General features: G+C 38.1%; 1 protein-coding gene and 1 long non-coding RNA gene across 2 annotated transcripts; one reads left to right on the top strand and one right to left on the bottom strand.

The window, feature by feature from the left end:
• Positions 1-805: 805 nt before the first annotated feature.
• LOC144651116 (bone morphogenetic protein receptor type-1B-like) lies at positions 806-12,134 on the bottom strand. Its single transcript, XM_078511008.1, has 7 exons — positions 11,793-12,134; positions 7,052-7,342; positions 5,683-5,800; positions 5,228-5,363; positions 4,128-4,794; positions 3,413-3,549; positions 806-2,827 (listed from the first exon to the last, which is right to left on the bottom strand). Exons 1-7 carry the CDS (start codon positions 11,857-11,859, stop codon positions 2,648-2,650), a joined length of 1,596 nt encoding a protein of 531 aa, XP_078367134.1. The 5' UTR covers positions 11,860-12,134; the 3' UTR covers positions 806-2,647.
• Positions 2,704-9,818, top strand: LOC144651117 (uncharacterized). The gene is made up of 3 exons (XR_013570262.1): positions 2,704-3,519; positions 5,231-5,381; positions 8,757-9,818. It is a non-coding gene; the product is annotated as an uncharacterized LOC144651117 (long non-coding RNA).
• Positions 12,135-22,122: the final 9,988 nt, after the last annotated feature.

The following is a 22,122-nucleotide window of genomic DNA, read 5'->3' as shown; positions in this document are numbered from 1 at the left end:
TGCCTGAGATCTAGGCTCAATTTCCAGTCATTTTGGGAGTCATGTTAATCTTCCTCCCTGTACTGGGATATGAGTACAAAAAAATGGCTGGAAATCAATCCTAAGCTGGTCATTTCAATTTATGACTTCAGTTACTCAGTTTGCAACTATTTTTTTTGGTTGCTCATGTATGTATGAACAAGATGACCCAAGATAGTAATCTTAAAATGTGTCAAGTTTCAGTCAATTGCTAGTGTCTATCAATTGGTTCTTTGAATGTTAAAATATATTTACACTTCAGTTGTTGGTCAAATGTGCAGAACTACTTCTCGCAAAATGCCAATATTATGAACTTGGTGCCAGCATGGTTAACTACCAAGAGAAGTGCCCTTTAACATGAAAATAATTTCCTAACAGTAACACTGTCAAATTAACTTTTTATGTTTACAGGGCAAGGGACAATAAAAATTCAATAGCAACAATAATAGGAAAAAAATATCAGTTTCAAATTTCCAGTGCGCCACTATTTTGGATATTATGACGTGTAATGGTTGCCACTATTGTTGGGAAGCAGAGGATCTTTTGTGTGAAACAATTTGGCAACCATTACACGTCATAGAATCCAAAATGGCAGCGCCACTGCTGGAAATTTGAAAGTGATAACCTTTTCCAGTTTTTGTTACTATTTTATGTTATTTCTTCCTTGTCCTGTAAAATTTGGAATTAAGGCATTATTTCAAACAATTCAACGTCAACTTGTCACAAGAGTGGAGGTTTCTCTTAAACAGAAATGTGCTGAGATGATCAGTAATGGCACGCTCAATGCTTGTGACCAGACTGGATTACATTTTATTTCCTTTACACTTGACATACATATATAAATTATGCTAGCTTGACTCAAGTATAACCCATTTTTGCATTTTGTAAAAAATATAATTTGTCTTATTTTCTAATTCAGTATTTCAGTCTTGTTAATATTCCCACAGTGAAGCCTTTCGTGTCTATACTTACACACAACCTTTTTTTAAACAACGAAACAAAAAAAGAGTGAAACTCTTTTAAAATTTTCAGAAAAAAGTTTGGTTCATATACCGGTAATTGATAAATACATAACTGATCTACATTTTATATAATTTCACCCTTGAGGCTTTTTTTGAATCCATGTACTGTAAGGTTATACAATGCCATAATTATGTGCTATGATCTGGGATTAAAAGTTGACCCAGGTTTTTATTCCCCTTGTTGTTTCTTTGTTGTTTTAAGCCTGTTTCAGGTATTCAGTAAGCTGTGGAGCAGAGTAAAGAATGGAATTTGTACAAAGAATGGTTGGTGAAAGAAGGCAGGAAGTTTGGGGCAAAGGGTAAAACAAGTGGCTTTCTTTTGCCCTTCCTGTAGTGACATGCCATTTTTCACACTGCTCCCTAATTGACAAAACACCCCAAAAGAGACTACGGTGTTTTAAGCCAATAATTAAGTAAAATGAAGGCCAAAAAATAGAATCATAATCACAAGCTTTAAAACAGAATTCAAAGTTGAACATAATCCTGATTTGAACACCTAAAGCTAGTGTTAAAAATTGGTTGAACTTGAAAAGTTTGTTTGAACACAACACACAGGTACAGGTAAGGTGTATCTCAAAATTACCTGTGTCAAATAATAAATGAAAAGATATAAATAAGTAAAAAAAAAATGCTGGGATCAGTCTATGTAAATATGAGAATTGTTAATGATACTAAGTATAAACTAAGCTAAGAAATGTTAATACAGTGTCATGACTGCACAATGTTAAATAATTTCTAGTAAGCAAACAAGGTATAGCCATCAAGTTTGTGTGTTATATAAGACCTTGTCACAGTTTTGGACATCATCTTGACAAGTGGGTGGAACACCGTCGAAATAACAATGTTTGTATAGGAATCTGATGGCAAAGAACTTTTTTTTTTTAAAAATTGAACTGTGAAAAACTTATGAATCATAAGTTAAGATACTTGGCAAAAGATACTGAGTATACGCACAGTTGTCCAGCATCAAAATAATAAATCCTAAATACATTTTTATTATCTACAATTTTGTTATGATGTATTATTTACAATGTACAAAAATTAACACCGACACCATCACAGGTCATCCTAGCACAGCCACCAAAATCAAACCAATCAAAATTGGGAAGTAAAAGGGGAGTTTCTTTACAAAAAAAATTACAATTTTCTTGATGCATATGTAGTGTTCTTAGCAGCAACTTGCATTGTAGTTCTCTTATTGCATGATCTCTTTTACCATATTCTGATTTATCAAGAGTATTCTATTTTGTATTACTGAGTACATCACATTAATAATACCCAACCTGTTATTCCACTTATGTTTTAAATTCCCTTAGAATTTACTCTTCATACCCCAGTGGTACATTTTAAACTGAAACCAAACTTTGATCTACAGTAACAACTAACTGAAGTTAATTCCATTTTTCTGTTGCCCTTCTGTTAGGGGGCATTTTAGTCTTTCATGGCTCTTGAGCACATGGGAAGTGTCAATCTTGTTGGCTTCTATTCTTGTTCTACTGGCTGGATACTTATGCAGAATAGTAATCTGCTGACTGTCTCTGGATGACCCAGGAGGATGCATGTGGTATTCGCAGCCACTGCCTGTGTACATTCACTACAATTTGTTGTTATGCTGTTGTAACACTGGTGCGAGGGCTGTCGTCATCATGATGAGTAAATGGTTGATCTATAAAATCCATAGACTTCTTGAGTTTGTTCATTGTTTTCTGGACTCTCAAAGCAGTCAATCGAGCAGCAGGATGGTTTGCCCAGCACTCTGTCATCAGTTTTGCCATCGTTTGAAGAGACTGTTAATAAACAAGTACATTGTTGTCAGATCCATAAGTTATCTGGCTTTGCAGAATTACAAACAACTTTAATCACAACACTACCTTGCCTTTTCATATTTAGATATCAAGATATGGCAGTCAACAAGCAAAAAAAATGCTCATTAAATTTTAATTAGTGGCAAGCTGGTAAACTAGCTATCTTGAAGCTAAGTGCATGACCACTATAAACAACATTTTTAATTTTCAGTTGAACCCCGTTATTTCGAACCGTCAGGGGAAACAAAAAATAGTTCGAAATAGCGGGAGTTCGAAATAGCCGATAGTAAATGACTGAAGGGCAAATCCAAGGGAAACGGGTTTTAGTTCGAATTAACGGGGAATTCGAAATAACTAAGTTCGAATTAGCGAGGTTCAACTGTAATTAATTAGGACTTCTGTGGAATCAACCATGAGTCACTTTGTTTCAGGCTGCTTTGGATAAGAGTTTGGGGTTTACTGAAAACACTTTCTGAATGCTGTTAAATGTGTTGTTTCTGTCATATCACTTAGGTATTGCTACTTTTGGTCAAATTAATACTGTTGCTACCAAACTTCATATCTTACCTCGTCTCGATACCATCTATTGGGAACTGAAGGCCGCCTCTTTTCTAACAGTACAACTTTCCTCACTTCGTCAAATGAGGGATCTCCAGGCAGCATGTCAAAATAAGGTACCTGATATTCTTCACACAGGCCAGTTTCTGAAAAAAAAGTCAGAACTATTCAAACTGTTCAAGATTGGTTCTTGGGCAAGACATTTCACATTTTTAATGCCCTTTGAGGAGTATAAATAAGGAGAAGCCACGAGCCAAGCGGCCCACACTGCCGGAGCTTATCCCGGTTTCCATAGCATTAAGCAGCTAGGAATATTTCTACTCCCCCCTGAATGGGATGCTAGTCCATTGCAGGGTCCCCCCCCCAACATTATGTCGCCGGTACCCATTTATACACCTGGGTGGAGAGAGGCACTATGAGAGTAAAGTGTCTTGCCCAAGAACACAACACAAGTGACCCCGGCCAGGGCTCGAACTCAGACTGCTCTATATGGAGTCTGGCGCTCTAACCATTAGGCCACCGCACCTCCCTAGGTATCGGCAAATTGTTAGCCACGTGTAGGTAAGCTTACAGAATGCTGGGTGTCCTGTGATGCACCAGTATCCCATCCCGTCCCATCCCTTCCAGAGGGTGAAGTACTAAATGCTAGTTCAGTGAGCCATCTAACTACTCTGCAGGCTTGAAGTCTTTACCCTACTAATTTTGGTATAAACCAAATACTTACCATCAGAAATACACCTTCTGGCAATCTCCCACAATACAAGTCCAAAGGAGTAAATGTCTGCCATCTTAAATGAGGCAAAATGTCTAGCATCCAAGGCATTGTCTAACACTTCAGGTGCCATGTATCTTCTAGTTCCTACTCTTGTGTCTGGCTTGATGTCAATCTCTTCTGTTTCTGATGAATACTTAACAGCAAGTCCAAAATCTGCTATGCAGCAGGTAAGGTTTTCTTTCACTAGGATGTTCTTGCTCTTGATGTCACGATGTGCAATTGGAGGTTTACCCTTCGTTCCTTGGATTTCAGTATGAAGATGAGTCAGTCCTGCCGAGGCAGACAATGCGAGTTTGATCATGGTCTTCTTGTTCAGGCAGTGGCATCGTAAGAAATCATATAGTGAGCCATAGGGGTGATAATCAGAGATCAGGTACATCTGTGTCACCTGATTGCTTCCAATAATGTCTGATGCTATGAATCCAAGAATGCTCTCATGGCGTAGTAAAACTGTTTGGTAGATTTCAGTCTCCCTCTGCCATGAGGATTCACAGTGTGAAAGGAATATTTTCACTGCTACATCTTCTCCTCGCCACCTTGCTTGCCACACCTCACCATATCGTCCTTTACCAACACTTCTGACGAGTGTCACTTGCTTAGCAATGGTTCTCTGTACCTAAAACAAATAAATCAACGGTGTTCTTATCTGTAAGCTGAAAAGGTATGTGCAGTAGAAAACACAGATTATATCACTTTGTGCACAGTTAACCCAAACCCCACTTCATTACTACATTCTTGGGCCAAATGAAATTGAGACTGCTTTTAGCTTAGCTATACTACTTTACTAGATGCATGCATGTTTCTCTGCAGCTTCTTCAACTCACTTTTTTCCTTTCAAGAAAAAACTGACACTGACTACTATTTTCAGGCACTGCTTGTTTAACCTATTTCCTTGTGGATTAAGTAAGTAAGTAAGTAACCTCTTTATTTATAGAGGGTAGCACTTAATAGCTATAAAGCTAACAAACTCGTGGCCCTCCTAAAAAAAAAAAAAACTATTTCAAATGTTCGATTACCCAATGTTTTATCAATAACTTGTTTTTCCTTACCAGAAGTGGCAATCCTGAGCCACTACCAGAGCTCTGATCAAGCATATCTTTGAGTGTTTCTCCTGGTGTTACATATGGATGACCATACTTCTCCACATCAAGAGGTGAAGGAACTCTGCTGCGGGATACTCTAAAGCTGGACAGCAGTGACAAGGTTAGATTCATTACACACTAAATTGTTCAATTTTTAAATTCAATTTTTCCCTGGTCACAACATATGGTGAGGTACACACAATCACGGCTTCAAGTTGGAGACATAATTTTTTTTCCTAAGAAACCAGGAATTTGACATCTGGATTGCAATGGTTAAGCTGGCTTTTCTTTTCTTCCAATATTTGACTAAACACTGCACACTACACACTGGGAGTTGGAACTCTTGATAAAGCTGCCGTTTAATGAAACCTGCATGTATTAAAGGAGAATTAAAGGGAGTGCCAGGACATCAAGTTACTTACCGGAAACAAAGGACACCAAGGAAGATTATAAACACTACCACACAAACACCAGCACTGATAAACAGGATGGAATACTGCTCTGTGACAGCATCTTCAGACTCTTGTTCAACAGCCTCAACTAAAACAAGATAAACAGCATCAATGTACAAATTCTCCTTACCTATCTCAATACATTTCTTATAGCACTACTTGGGAGAATGTTATAAGATTTCCTTAGGATGACCAGTTTCATCAATCAACTTTATTAAAAGAGGGGACGGCCAACAGTAAAAAAACTACAAAAAGCGGCCCTCGGATTACAAATTTCATAAATCCCATGATCAAGACTTCTAACTAAATTCCCAAGGAAAATTGACCATGCAATCATTCTTCCGTCTAAGGACATCTCTGTTAACTAATGTAGTAGTTTAAGGGTGCATCCTAAAATAAAACTCCATCACATGAATGTTTACAGATCAGTTGTGTTGCGGCTAGTCCTTTGATCAGGTTAACGGTTTGCATTGATTAAGTGCGAGATAGTGGATTTACAAACTTAGTTTCTATTCTAGCAGCTAATGCTGTGATCAATATAAATCAATACATGATTATAGATATGTGTGGGATATGGATTTACAAATCTACTGCCCTGGTGGCAAATGATACATGTAACAATTATACGAGATGTCTACTCCTGCGTGAAAGAACTACAATGATTGTTTGCAGTGGAAGATATATCATGGTTCAAAGAACTAAGAATTTAGAAGTGTCAGATACAGTTGATTTTCAGTGTAGTGAAAAAGAAATTTTCACCAACACATCATGAAGCAATATCAGTAAGTGGAATATTGTACCCACAAATTTCAGCTTTGGTCATCTTTAATTAAAACTAGTTAAGTGTGCATGATTTAATTATAAGTATCTGAGCGCTTAAGTGGCTCACTTATAGTATTCAAGTTGTGTGAAGCACTTCACTCATAATTACCATGTGAACTTAAAAGATTTTGCTATTTTTAGAAGGCTTGCATGCATTTATTTGAAGTGATTTTCATCTCTAAAAGGCTTGGCGTGTGGGACATCAAAAACTGGCAAACCAATTTAATAAATGCATTTTTCTTAAGTCTCCACTTTTCAACTTCTCCAGGGAAGCTAAAATAATGCAGAGGCACTAGAAGCACTGATCACAGCACTAGCCACATCTCAACAAAATTCCACATCAGTAATAGTCCATACTGAAACTTGTATGACTTTGCCTTGCAAACTGGTTACAACTACCCAATACAAACCAAAAATAGTGGTCAGCTGGAATCAGATCAAAATAGCAATACATACTATGTGATTTTAGTCATTCAAAGTAACATACCCCATCAAGAGAGGAAAAATTGCAAAGTACCTGTGGTAGGAGAGAGGGTTGTTGGTAAACTGGGTTGTAACTGAACGTTACACATGTCGGCATTTCTGCAGCACTCCATGGATAGTTGTTTCTTATGAACATGATCTGGTGTGTTGCACTGCATTCTTGTCTTCTCTTGAGGTGGTAAGCAGCCATATGTAATGAGCTCATAACTGTCGTCACCGCTTGCTTCCACTTTCTTATAGCAATGGCCTTCAGTTGTACATGTTTCATTGACATGATCACCAGGACAGTTGTGCGTACTACATCTACATCTTAAACTCTCAGCTTCTGAAATAAAAAAAAAACATTAATTGGTGAACAAACATAAGAGAGATCATACCAACTTCTGGCTAATATAAACAGATTTATATAGCAGTAATGTACAATTAATCACACTAGAGACAGACCACTGAATGTAAACATATAACATTTTGGAAAACTTGTCTCAGACAGTGGCTGCCTTCATGTAAACAGATTAACTCATCTACAAATAACTCATCCCCGTGTGAAAATGAATTGGCTATATTTACAAGTGTGGCTGAGAAATTGAACTCAAGTCTTCTGTATAAGTACAACTCTAGGTAGTTGCTTTCATTAGCTGCCATTACTTGCTACAAGTGCCAATCTTATATATATTAACTAGTGCTTAACTACTGATGCAGTGTATAAAGCAATAAAATTAATGTCTAGTTCTTTGCCAACTAATGAAAAGGAAAACGTTTGCTGCAAATCTCAATTAAATTTCTTTTGAAGGTGGAAAAATCCAAAACATTGTGTCATGTAAATAGAAAAAAAAACAACTTAATCCAGATTTATCCAAAGGCATTTTGTTTACCTTTGATTACAGTTAAAGACTTTATTCTGAAAAAGCATTTTTCAAATTTCAAGAATCCAGGAATCCCTTGCTCTAGAGTAAACCCTGTGGTGTGATAACAACAGTCTACATAACAGCAAATACGTTCTAAGTTCTGATACACTGTGGGAGTAATTAACATTCTTAGAACATCAGTTAAGACAGACCAATATTATACCATGGAGTAACTGCTGCTTGTTTTCAAAATCTTGCATTCTTTTGATTCCTTTCAGTAGAAACTCTCTTTGCATCACCAAAATATCCCACATGAAGTGTCATTGTGGGCATAAAGGGCTAACGAGAGGGCCCCTCAACTCTGACCAAACAAGTGCATTATTATATCACTCAACTTTTACCAACGGGAATCACTTGAGTATAAGTTCTGCCAGTTAAGATCAAGGAATTTAACGTTATTGGCAAACAGTATCACTCAAGTTTGTCTCCCTTTGTCATCCTAACTATGTATTTCATAATCTGGTGGTTTGTCTATTCAAGATATTAATAAGCTACAAGCTTTGTTTTTAGTCTTAAAAGACATCAAGAACATTCACCTCAACCAAACCTTGACTATCAACAGTTTATTTTACATTTAAAATGATAACCAGTGATTTAGTTTCGCTTATACTGATCACTTGTATCAATATCCTCCACTAGGAAATTTTTGGAATATATTACTGAATATTCATTGTGCTTAAACTACAAAACAATATCATAAACCTTGACATGCTTGCAAAGGTTTATCAAAAATTATTTTTGACTGATGAGTTTTTTTTAACATTTTGTACAATTAAACTCCCCAGAAGAATATGTATTGTTATTAAGTTATAGTCTTATTCTTTTCACAAACAGGTCCATCGTTCTATTGGACACTGAAGCAGCTGCCTGACAAGTTTGGAAAACGATCTCAGCAGGGGATTTATATATTGGTACTGCTTGGCTCCAATTGAAATATGCTACCAGTATCTATGATCAGGCTCATCATAGGTGAGACAGTTAATGAAGACAGAGAAGAAAATGATATTTAGAGCTTGTGGTGATACAATGATCACCAAGCCCACGAACACTTCTGATCACCACAAAACAAGTCACGTCATATGACTTTGTTACACACCATGGGCTAGTGAAAAGTTGGTTTCTATCCTCAAGCCTACGAGGGAGAACTGCCTGCCTCCCACAACAGGGCAATCATTTTCGCCCCCTACTTTAAGATCAAGAGACAACCTTTATCTAAGAAACCAACAGCAGCAAAATGGGATGTTATTTCCTTTTTTGATAATTTACAAGGACGATATTAAATCTTGATAACAGCTAGTGCATCACTTTGTCTCACCAGTCAGTATTTTTTTCTAAATATTGACAGACATTGAGAACAGATCAAGTGCAAATAATAATTATAGAAAACGTAAACTACCACATTTTAATTGGGAGAAGGATTTGACTGAATGAAGTAATAAGAAAAGAAACCCACATAATTTTAATAACATCTGTCAGTCATCTGCCAGTTTTGCCGTTGACTGAACTGAATAGAGTAAGTTATTGTATAACTGGACAAAGAGGTGTGAAAGACACATGTAGTACTACCAAATAATTAGGAATGAAGGCAATATAATTGATTAAAACAAATGTGCTTTCTTGATAAGGTATGGTCAAAACAATAATTTCCTGGGATAGAGTGTGAAAAGATAATTCAATTAACAAACATTGAGGATTTCTTCAAATGTATAGAAACATTCTGTCTGGAGGCCAGTGTATAATAAGTGGTATTTTACTGGTCAATCAGACAAAGTTACATTGCTGTATTCTGAAGTTGATTAATTAGTGTTGCTTTTTTAATACTCTACTTGACAAAACCCACATATAAGTCAAACAAAGTACAAATGAATCTAATAAAGTACAAATTGAAACTCTTAATGTGTCTTTGACTATAAAAATAAACTAAGTTTTCACATGAAATTGACCAGGTTCATTCTGGCTCCAAAGCCATCAATTGATCACTGAATGTAGCATGCAGACAACATGTGTGAGCAAAGTACAAGTACAATGGACACAATGAATTTACATAATTCAAAGCTACACCTCAATCTAACAGAAAATAATTAGAATTGTTAGCAAAAGAATCTGATAGCTTCTTTTTTTAATTTTGCCCAGTATGACACAAAGCGTGCTTACCAGTAAAAAGAAAACAATTCCAACACCTCTGAGACACACCATACAAATCCCTGAATAAAACTATGTTTGCTTTGAAAACTAACGATTAATCCGTAATGCGCTTTAGATTGAAGCAAAAGTAAATAGGAATGAATTGTGTGGAATGGCTTTCCACATGACGGCTTCAAACACAATTCACGTCAAAGTTCTTTTTGCGGAGATCGGTGACATGTAGATAAATGCAAAGATAAATGACTTCTTGTTATAATTGAACGAGCACTCAGTAAAGTATATTTCAAGCATTTGTAATGCTAAATTTAACTTTAGTTTTCTTAACAAGGATTTTACCTATTGTGATCCTTTAGTAGCTTCGCGAATTCTTAGGACAAGCTTACAGAAAGAAGGAAAGACGTGATTTTATTAAGAAGTCGGCCGCATGATATTACACCCTAATATCATGTAGTATTCAGTTGCAAATAGAACGCGAGCTTTTAGCTCAACACATTTTGGGAGAGGTTATTTGTTCGATTCCCTTCTTTACGCTATTTAAAGCCATCATAAAACAAGAAGATAACAAAATGCTTACAAAGCCAGAAGATCAATTCTTAGAAAGGCTCTACAGCAATTTTCTTTTGTTTCGAAAAGAACTACTTCTTACACGAAAGGAGTTACTAAGTGGGCAAAAGCTCCCTATACTACGAACAATCAACACAAACTTAAGATAATTTCAAGTAAAAGATTCTTATTTGAAAGAAACAAAACTTGAACATTCTAGAAAACATTAAAAACACAACAAGACTTCCACTGTAGTAGCTTCAAAGTTAAGAATTCGCGAAGGAAATAGAGTTGGAGAAGTGTACGACAATGTAAAGACATAAACACGTTCGCAATTTCCACTGGCGACAACAGGGTCCTGATCTCTATCGGTGTTTTATACCAAGTTCCTGCTGCAATACTCTCTTCCTTTAGACATAAAGTCTAAGTATATTTCACAACGAAGCACTTAGAGGGTGATGAAACATCGAGCATCGCTTTACTTTGGATAAAATTGTAAATCGGAGTTCGCAGTTGTATAAATACTAAGACAAATACAATTATTACAATACGAACGCCTTTATAAAAAAACACACTCGTCTTCACACAAAAAGCAAAATCCTTGTATACCACGACAGGTAATTTAGTCACGATCTGAACTATGCTGTGTGAAACAAATCTTAAAATGTACATTGCAAAGAACCGACATCGCTTGTCATGCACGAAACAAAACAAGCATGCCGACGAAGTTGCTTGGCGCGCGGGAACGTGCACTGAAATACTTCGCTTAATTCGTAACAACTGTAACATAAACGGTGTTTGAGTTCTTTCAATTGTATCAGAATCGTTTTCTAAATGCTGGTGTTTTCAAGGAACCAGGGCACAAGTGGAATTAGAACTGATATCTTTGCGTGGGGTAAAACTTGCTGGTATCTTCGCAGCGATTATTGTTCGGCCAAACTTCTACATTGAGCAAAATTCTCATCTCGCGTGACTTTCCACAAGATCGGATCAACTCTAGTTTTCAAAGCATTTTCCTTCAAAGAAAGAATGTGCGCGTTTCACTAGCATTGAGGTTTTCTCAGAGCGGTCGCAGACGCCATGCTTCCATCAAAACTTACGGGTTTCTATTTGTTCATGCTTCGAAGATTCACACCTTTGATGAAAGCACAAATCAAAAATTAATCACTTAAGACTCCTTACCTTGCAAAAGAAAGCAAAGAAAGATGTAGACGAGAAGGAGAAAGAAACTTCTTCCACTAGTCGCCATATTGATTAACTGCGGCTACAGTCATCCATCGATTTGCGATTTGATTGAAACTAGCCACAACATAGAAGTGACGTATTCAACCCCCTACTGCGTGAAACCTTTGCACACCTTGAATAACACAGCCGACTCTAAGGATCTTGATCTGTTTGCTTGCACAGTTTCGCTTCGGAATCTTGAGCACAACGCAGCCGACCACGTAATCTGAGAATATTTAAGTCACAGAAGCCTTTGCAGAAGGTCTGATATCCACTCGGAATTTGACAACTATGCGACGGGCAGTAATGTATTTACTTACAGAAGGAATTATGCCATGCCGAGAACAATAGCCTCTAATCATTCTTTTCAGAATAACCAATCACAGAGCGGATTAGCGAATTCTTATAGAATTACAATGCAGTGCTAAAAGGAAGCAATCTTTTCACCGTATACAAATTTACAGTTTTTAGAAGGCCTTTTATCTGGTATCGGAGGAAATAAAAGAGACTTACACCTTTGTTCGACATGACGAGAGAGTCGGGGCGACATTCTGCCAAGAAATGTCTATGTTTTCCTTCACGAATTGGTCAGTTCGAATTGATTAATTCACGCAGCCCGCAAATCTATTAAATTAGGATTGGATTGCTGAAAAAGTTCAACGAGTTTATTGTGCATTTACGTAATAATTCTGTTTGTGGATTCATTATAGACGTAAGATATCTTTTGTTATTCCCTATTTGTCTTATTCTTTTCGACTTATTCATGTGGCATTCAAGGATGGCCATCATGTATGATCAATAACAATGATTCACAAGGCTCTTGACAGCAATTATTCGGCCCTTTGAATAGAACAACAAGTAAGATCTTTGCGCGCGAAACCAACACAGTACCAACGGCGAGCCGGAAAAAACACTCGGTGTTCACAGACTGCCTGCGACACCTTGAAAAGACAACAAACTACTTGATGATAAAGTGCCAACCAGTTGGTATTCACATAACATTTTCTGGCCTCCAGGCATTTGTGTCAAATGTGCGGAAAGGCAAAACACAAAGAAATTGAAGCAATTTTATTTCCTAACAAAGATCAATTTTTCAGTTTGCATAATTTTCAAATTTCAAGTTCTGGAAAAGACCTTAAAAGTATATTGCGTGACGCGGTAGGATCTGATATAGTGATCTGGCAGGTCATTTTATCGGCAACTTATGAATTTTTCCATTCGCATTCAATATATTTTTTTTCAGCAATGAAATATAACAATATAACCTACATAGAGAGAGCATAACGTCTATACTCTGATCGCCGGTCTTTTTATAACTTTCTTTTTAAAATTCTTGAAGATGGGAGAAGGGTGAAGAGGGTAGGTGTGTCATTTTCGTTCCTAGAGCTCTTGTCGAGAATGGTCGGTGTGTCTGTCAAACTCTTCATGTGCGCAGACCTTCAGTTATTAGCACACCAATGCTTTGTTTGTTCCGCCGTTCGGTTAAAAAGGCCTCGAAAATAGCGCAGATTAAGTCAGTTCAGTGCCAGTCTGATTTCAATAATTTCCGAAGCCTTTTCGCGCGAGGAGCGAGGCCGCGAGTTTCAAGCCGTCACTCACGCAGGACTCCTCCCAGGCTATGATTTCCGGTGAGTGTGCCGCGCGTGGGAACTGTGCACTTGCAGTTTCAGTCGCTGTAGAATTTACATGGACCGGAAATGAATGGTAAACTAAATACTCGAGTTTTCTTCTGAACTGCTCAACAAAATCTTTCAGCTAAAATTAAGTTCACCGACTTCACATCAATATCCCGACCATTTTTGGGCTTTTCGACTGATAGCAGACTAAAAAAAAAGTTTTTGCGCGTTTGCGAGCTTGTCTCTGGCGGGAAATGTTTCAAACACCGACCGACATTTTGGAACATGCTCGGCGCCAAGAGCATTCTTAGCCTCTTTAAACTTACTTGGGAAAATAAGGGCAAACATCAAATAATTCTCTGCAGAAGAAATGACCGATTCCCCAATATTTGTTCAGACTGATATCGCGCGGTTTGTTCGTTGATTGCCTGTGTACAGCCAGCACAGGCTATTCGTTGATTATTGGACAAGTTACACTTGTAAACAGGCCAGGCATACGAACCGAACACACTAGTACAAGTTACAATACATGTCCATTTGAGCTCATTTAGCGTTTTATAATATCTACTGGCCGCTAACAACAAACAAAAGAAGGTCAGCGAGTCTTATCTCGGATCAAGAGGTATAGGTTTTGTTCCAGTCAGTCTGAAGTGATGATTACCAGGGGCGTAGCCAGCCAATAGGCCCGTAGGCCCGGGCCTACAAATTTTTCGACCCGCTCGTATTTTGAAAAGGTACAATTAGTAAAATTCAGGCTGAAACGCTTTCAAGATGAAATAGAAAACAATTTGTAACGTACCATAGCATTACAGTTGAAGCCCGGTAACTCGAACTTGGATAACTCGAACACACCGCTAACCCGAACTTGCTTCCATTAACCTTGGATTTGATCTCACTTTTCAGTCGTTTTTACTCGGTTAACTCGAACTCGGATAACTCGAAATCCCCGCTAACTCGAACCAAATTTCGTTTCCCTTGATAGATATTTGGGTCAAATTTACCCCGATAACTCGAATTCCAGTTCTTGGAACTTGCCATGGTGCCCATTGATTAGAGCAATGAACAGATCGCGTATTTGACTGCCATTTCCCACTCTTATCATAAGCATGTATAGTTGTGTTAGAGTTTATGACGAGATTAGTTCAATATGCACTGTACTGTTTTATACTGAAGTGCTGAAAAATCAGTAAACTATCAATTATTAACTTGGCAAGTTAAATATTCAATCAACCCCGATAACTTGAAACCCTGCTAACTAGAACTGTACAGGCCCGCAAATGATCCCGACCCGCAAATGATCCCGGGACCGCAAATGATCCCAAATTGGACCGCAAATGATCCCAGTACCGGAAATGATTTGTGTAAATGATACAACAGAATACTTGGAATGGCGTGGACTTTATGAATCGTCTATGGATGTATTTTTATAAAAGACCAAGTGCCTCAGGCATAATAAAACGCAACGATTAAAAACGGTGAAAATAACCCGCGAAATAACAAAATTAACATGTGGCTATCTAAGTTTTTCATTTAGAAAACGCACCTAAAAAATAAACATGAATCTTCGAAGACGCCTCTGCTGTCTAATTAGTCACTTCCTGGCAATGCTGCCTCGGTAGACCCGAGCCTCCTTTTCCTCCTTTTCCGCGCAAAATTTCTACATGCGAATTTTGGAGTTTATGACAGATTTTGAAACCGTTATTTGAAAACACATTTTCCTTCACAATTCGTTCTTGCAAATATAAAATGAAATACAGTAAACGGTTACAGCGTCTCTGAGCTGGGTAAATTTATTTGCATACCGCACGCATAGAGCTGTCAACTTTTGCACGTGCAAATTTCTTACTGTCAATTAATCTGTACTGAAAGCTACGCGAAAATGAAGTCAGTTTTTGAGAGAATTTTTAGTTGCCTGTGTCAGAATTTATTTCAGTGACTTGATGAAGACATTTAAAGAAAAAAATAACCACAGATTTCGAAAGAGAGTGGCTCGATAACAAGAGTTGGAGATTGATATGATAGAAATCAGCAACAAAACTCAACTTTCTTCCAGACTTTACGTCTAGACATTTATAATGTCGCTATGAACGCTGCGTGACTGCGTGTGAATGGCTGTCAGCTTAAAGCATTTCGCCGCAAATAAATCATCCCTTGATTGGAGAGAGTTCATATTTCTGTTGGTTGGATTGTTAAACTTTATGTCACGTTTTAGGTTACTAATCGGAGCATATTTATCAGCTATATTGATACAGTTGTGGTTTTGAATTTACTTTAGTAAATCGTTCAAATACGGCACATTCTCTCGCGTTAATTGTTTTTCTTATTGTTGTATTATTAATAAAGAAATGGATTAAATAAATTTAAATCCCCTGTCCAAATTCTTTAGTCCACGCATATCCAACTTTTACGGTTAGGCGACTGTTTCCGGTCCGAGGATCATTTGCGGTTCAATTTTGGGATCATTTGCTGTCCCGGGATCATTTGCGATCCAATTTGGCAGGGTCGTAACCAGGTATATTTTTTTATCGCTGATCCCAAATTTTAGCTCTAAATTTTGATTCCTGATCCCTAAAATGTGGCACCATTTGATCCCTGATTCCATTCTGATCCGATCTGATTGGCCGATCCGGATCCCATGACTTGTGACCCGGGATCCCGGGTCCATGATCCCGATCCCGAGGCTGTGATCCCGATCCCAAGGCTGTGATCCCCGATCCCAAGGCTGTACAGAACTGCTTTTGGTTTCCCTTAGTTCGAGTTACTGGGGTTCTACTGAATATATATTCAACTACCCTTTCGCGATGAGATCAAGGCACATCTAGCACTGAAATGCAAACTCGGGAGCTTTCTAGACTAGTCAGGTGACAGACAAACGCACAATTGCATCCGCCAGAGAGGACGAGTATACGGTTTATGTTGAATTGAGTGAAAAGTGGCGCAGTTACTTCCTGTTATAATTAAGGTGCTGTAAAATACACATAAGATAAGAACAAAATGAAGGAAAAGGCATTTTCGAGAGTCTTAATCCAACCAAACCTTTCTTGGCGGACCTCCTCCGCCCCTAACACCTCGAAGAGCAACACTTACGATTGACCAGGCCTACAACTTTTCAAAAAGCTGGCTACGCCCCTGATTACTAGTATCACAGGAAAAGCAACCAACCGACATTACTTGCAAAAGATGCATTAACATTATTAAGTTATTTGAAAATATCCTTTATCCACACTTATTTTTCCCTATTTTTCTAGGATGCTCATGATACTCATTTTCTCCAAGCTAGATTTTTCATTCTTTGTTGTACTTGCCACAGATTCACAGCCACATCCCGTAGCCAAAATGACGGGTTGCTATTATAAATATACCCGGGTAATATAAAGCGGGCTGCTGACCCAAATGTTTCTGCTATCGGTTACATATACCCACGCGTTCTAGCGGTTCAATGTCAAGTAGAATTTTTTTTTTACAAAAGAAAAATTTTTCCATAGCACCTTCCAAGGAATTGGGCAGTTTGCATGGAATTTTGGTGAGCATTTTGGTTCAATACGTGTTATAAACATACATGGAAGCCGAACAAAAAACATTTGGGTTGTCAAAACAAATTATGCTCTTAACCACCGTAGCTTGGCGTTCTAGTCCGTCGCTTTGCTCGCGCTCGTTTTCTCGCTCTCCCTGACTGACTAGAACGCCAAGCTACGCTGGCTATTATGCTCTAAATTAGAGAAAGCAAGGGGGACTAGGCTGAACAACAAGCAAATGAAAGGAAACCATGATTTTCGTATTTGATTTCAATTCCGAAAATTTCGGCTTTTAGAAAGTACCGTACCATTTGATTTACGAGTAGGAAGTGACTTTTTCTTCTGGAAGACCGGGAAATCCGCAATGTTCCATCTGTTTACGTGACTAGTAGTAGTTTGGTCGCCATGTTTGTTGTTACACAGGTTCTTCTGGTATTACTTTCTTCCATTCTGATGTCTCGGCGGCAAAACAAGTAGACCCTAGTACTGCACAATATTATATTTTTATCGAAATTTTCGTGCAAATAGTACCCGCCCATGACTACTTATATTAGTTAAGTCGGCTTTTAATCTGTATAAAATATCGGTTCTCGGTGCTGGCGGGTCGATATCTTGTTATTCTTGTATTTTGTCTGTTCTCGCTTGTTCTGTTTTCTTCCATGCTACGTAGATTGAGCTATATATTCTTATGCATCTGGAGCCGTGGCCTTTCTTATTTCATATCTTTCTTTAGGTAGAAATGGTTTGAATCATTCTTCTCAGTTTTAGTGATGCGTGTAGTCACGATCTCTTATTCCAGCCAGAGAACCAGTCGGTTACACCTGTCAGGTAGATAACACATGGGTAAGACCGCTCTTCTTGAGCTTAAAAATTGTACGCCTTCAATACCCTGAGTATATATGTGTGCTGAAACTGCAGCAAGAATCTTTGACTGGTAATCAGGCCTTTCTTTATAGTGAAATACATTTGTGATCGCCGATCTTTTGAAATAGTATTTCGAGGCAGTAGGCGACACTCGTTATCAACAGTGGTTAAAGAGTTTTGCATTGCAATTCTGCTGAGAATGATTCATTTTGGTAAACAACGGCATGAAGCCGAGTTTGTGATTAACATCGTCCCAAAATCATTGTTCCAAGAACCTTGTGGTAAATAAAATTGCCTTGTCCTGATTTAACTGAAAACTGAAGCAGAAACTGTTTCAGCTTTTTGATGCAATGGGCAACTCTCGCTTTCTTTACCAATAAACATTAAATATTTTGTAATCTCTTGAATCGTTATTCTTGTCGAGCCGTGCACACGAACACGTTTGCGCCAGGTTTTGAACAAGACCTGACAAGGAAAAACCTGCCATATATATTTGTCATTCACAAACACACATACAAAACTTGTCATATGAAACATGATGAAAATATTTCAACATATATGTGTGTAAATAGCTTTAAGAGACCTTCCACAAAACTATCAAAACTATCAACCTATCATTATACAACTATTACAATTAATAATTTAAAGTTAAAATAAGTTAAAAAAAAGAAGCTATCTACATATTAAAAACGGGTAAAAAAATAAATCTATTTATGTGATAAAAAAGACTATATACATGGCTAGTATTAAGTGGCAGTTTCTCTTAAAGCGGTCCATCGCATTTCGGGTCGGAAAAACGTTTTCCCTCAAACTTTGCCCAGTGAACTATCTTAGGTTGTAAGTAAATGCAACGACTTCAGTTTTTGGAAATACGTTAAAATATATTTTTTGGAGCTCTCAACAGTGAAGGCTTCAAAAGGCCTTATTTTGAGCTTGGCCAGAACGAGAAATTTCATAAGTTGACGAGCTCGCCGCTCAAAAACAACCAAACGCACCAAATTATTATTATTATTCCTACGTTAGGTGGTCCTTCAAACTGGTTGGAAACGCATGTTAATTTTGATATATTTTGATTTACGGGTCCGTAAAAATTTAAACATCAGCAACCGTTAGATTGCGTTTGTAAACATGCAAAAGTATGGTGTCTTCGCCGGCCTTTATTTCACGAGTCCAGACCAGACTATTCTAAATTCCAACTGAATCCTACTAAACAGATGTTAGGAAGCATAGAAATATAAAAATACCTTGCACTTTTTATCTTCCTTTGCCACAGCGACTTCAAACATTTCGTGCTTATGCGAGTAAGTAAGCTCATTTGCATAATGTGTATGAGTCACAGAGGCGGCAATTGCAGCGTTCATTGTTTAAGAAGTTATTGAAGTCACGTTTCCGAATCGTTTTCTTAAATGTCTTAAGTGACTAGCAGTTTCTTTCATCCGTCGTCGGGTGGCCCCAGAGCTTCGGCCCCAGGTATCTAATGGAATGCATTCCGTACGTAACTGTAGTGAAGCGGGGCATCGAAAAGTCTGATTGCCTCAGCTGGTAGGACGACTGATGAGGCTTAAATAGCTGACGGATCGGATTTGGGCAAAGCCCATTTTTAGCGGAGCTCCACAGCGGCCCGCAGGGCCGCAGAGCGGAGCCCCATACCCATAGAAAATTCACAGAAATAGGAAAACCATGAACTTGAGTTTTCATGGTCATCATGGCTAGCGGCATGGCTCGCGGGCGCGTACGGCGTCGTACGTACGGTGTTGCGCACTTCAGAAATAGATAAACACTTATCTATTTGTTACTGGGCATCCAAGTTATGGTCAATTGACAGCTGTCAATACAAGGTATCCGCTGACCAGTATCACGTGATCATATCGCGGGCTCAGGTGTATAACTCATCGAGGTAACGCGTTTTTATAAAGTTGACCGCTGACCGAAAAATGGTTTTTCTATTGGAATGCGGGCTCATTAACTATTTTTTATGCCTACGGTCAGTGAATTCAGATATTTTAAATTACCGGGGAGCTCCGCTTTTAGGCTTGGCTAAATCTATTTAATAACCTTATACATCGGTATGCATATATCTTGCAATCCCCTGTTTTTTAAAGTAGGTAGTTTTGCCCTCTTTAGTAAAATTTCGTAGCTTGATCGATCATCTTTAAAAACTGCTCTTAATCCTCTTTCTTGTATCCTCTCCAATCTACGTGTATCACTTGCACGACAGAAATGCCAGACTAGATGACAAAATATTAAGTGAGGTAGGATAGCTGCTTTATAAAGCTGTAATTTGGCTTTGGTTGGGATAAGATTTTTTAGTCTCATAATGACTCCTATTCTTTGGCTCGCCTTTTTGCATACAGTAGTGATATGGTCTCTAAAACTTAGTTCATCATCTATTGTTACTCCCAAAAGATTCAGGCTGGCCAAACTTTTAGATTTCCTTCCAATGATGAAGAGTCATGGCGAACCCAGAATATACTACAAGGACCACTTTCACGAATTGTGTCAAAATTAACAAACAGTAATCGGTTCGAATATCAGTCGACTACTATTCAATGAAGAGACTTGTACTATGTCAACAATTGGGAAGGCTTACTGTACTACGTGGAGGAGAACTGTCGATGCTTAGCGTGAAGACCTGGGCTGAACTAGCTGGAATGAAGTGGAACAGCGAGCAAAAGACCTTGAAGGATGGTAGAGGTTGCTGGGCGACCTAATGCTCCACTTCAGGAGCGAAAAGGATGAGTGAGTGACTGTACTGTTGGCGACGAGTGATAAAATAATGTATGAGCGTAGACATGGTAGAGGCTGCATGCTAGAGTCTGGGTGGTATACACCAAAGGTGAGTTGAGGGAGAGGAAGTCACCGCAAGAGTAAAGAACTAATAACTACAGAGGTTCCCTGCTTCGCGCCGAGACACTGCAACTGGGCTATCCAAGATCGTCGCTTGTGTCAGAAGACCATTATTACCGATTAAGAATCGTCTTAAGCTCTCTAAGATGTGGCTTCTCAATCTAACCGCAACTATCGAAGGCCATTCTTGCAGTCATCCAAACGCCTAGATAGATGTTTGTTTTCAAGGACACTTTTTCCGCTCGTCAAATACAAGAATTTTCGTTCAGTCTTGCGAAGCAAATTCTGTCGGACCTTGTCAAGTCCATCCGATTTATTTTTGCGTGCTTATGAACAAATGGAATCAAGATGTCGCAACAATTTGGCTTTTGGCAATTTTAACTCTTAAGGATGACAAACTTTTATGTTAGTAATACTATATAGAGAGAACAATGAGCACCGACTCCCAAAAAAACAATAACAATAAACATAGCATTTGCTTTGATTTAAATAATCAAATTTTATAGCAGTGAGCTTCTATTTTTGCAAAATTACACAAAAATTACACAATATATATAATGTGACAACTAAAGGAATTGAAAGCAATATATCTTGCTATAAAAAGAACAGCATTAGACATATGTACACCGGGCGTCGCCTTTCTGCCTAATAGTAAAATGGACATGCCTTACAATCAGTCTCATATGAAGTCAAACTCCTGTCGATTTATCTCGCGGGTGCTTCGCGACTTGTAGATGACTTCAATCGGGTTGCTCCACGAACATACTGCGCATTCAGTATATTATCGCGCACTAGTAATCTTTGTCCTTGTTAAAAGACGTTTTGTTTGAGAAAAAACTGTTTATTGCTTAAAAATTTACTTACACAGCTAACATCTGTAACGTCAAACAATTAGGCATTCCATGGATCTCTGTTATGTGTAAAATAAAAACACAGGTCTAAGGCATTAACCGAGATAAAGCGTATGGCAATCATCTCCCTTCTTTAGTAAGTCTCTCATGAGCGCCATCTTCACCACATTAATCCCCAATATCCTTTGCCACGCTAAGACAGACAGGCGAACATTGTTTGTATCGATTGACCTGTACCAGTTGGACTAGCCGTCAGCTAGCTAGTACTATTCTTGGCAGGCCAGTGCATTTCATTTCATTTACCTTATTTTAGATTGTTTTTTATTGTAAAGCCACACGTCTGTTGTGACTAGCTTCTTAATAAAGACTTCTACTACTACTACTACTACTGGCAATTTATTGTGTTTCAAAGAAAACATATTCCATAATTTTTTGCATGTTAGTGTTGGCGCCGCATGCCGGACTTATCAAGATTCGAAAACCTCGCCCTCCATAAAACGCCTTGGGACTAAAGTTGAGGTACAAAAGAAGTTTTATCAGAGCGAGCAAAATGTCAAATGGTTTCCCAATTTACCGGAAACAAAACAAGAAAAGG

This window comes from Oculina patagonica, chromosome 4 (genome assembly GCF_052425735.1).
Source record: "Oculina patagonica isolate OP01 chromosome 4, crgOcupat, whole genome shotgun sequence".
In the NCBI taxonomy this organism is placed as follows: domain Eukaryota; kingdom Metazoa; phylum Cnidaria; class Anthozoa; order Scleractinia; family Oculinidae; genus Oculina; species Oculina patagonica.
The sequence above is the reverse complement of the archived record's forward strand: the minus strand, read 5'-3'. Positions and strand labels throughout refer to the sequence as shown.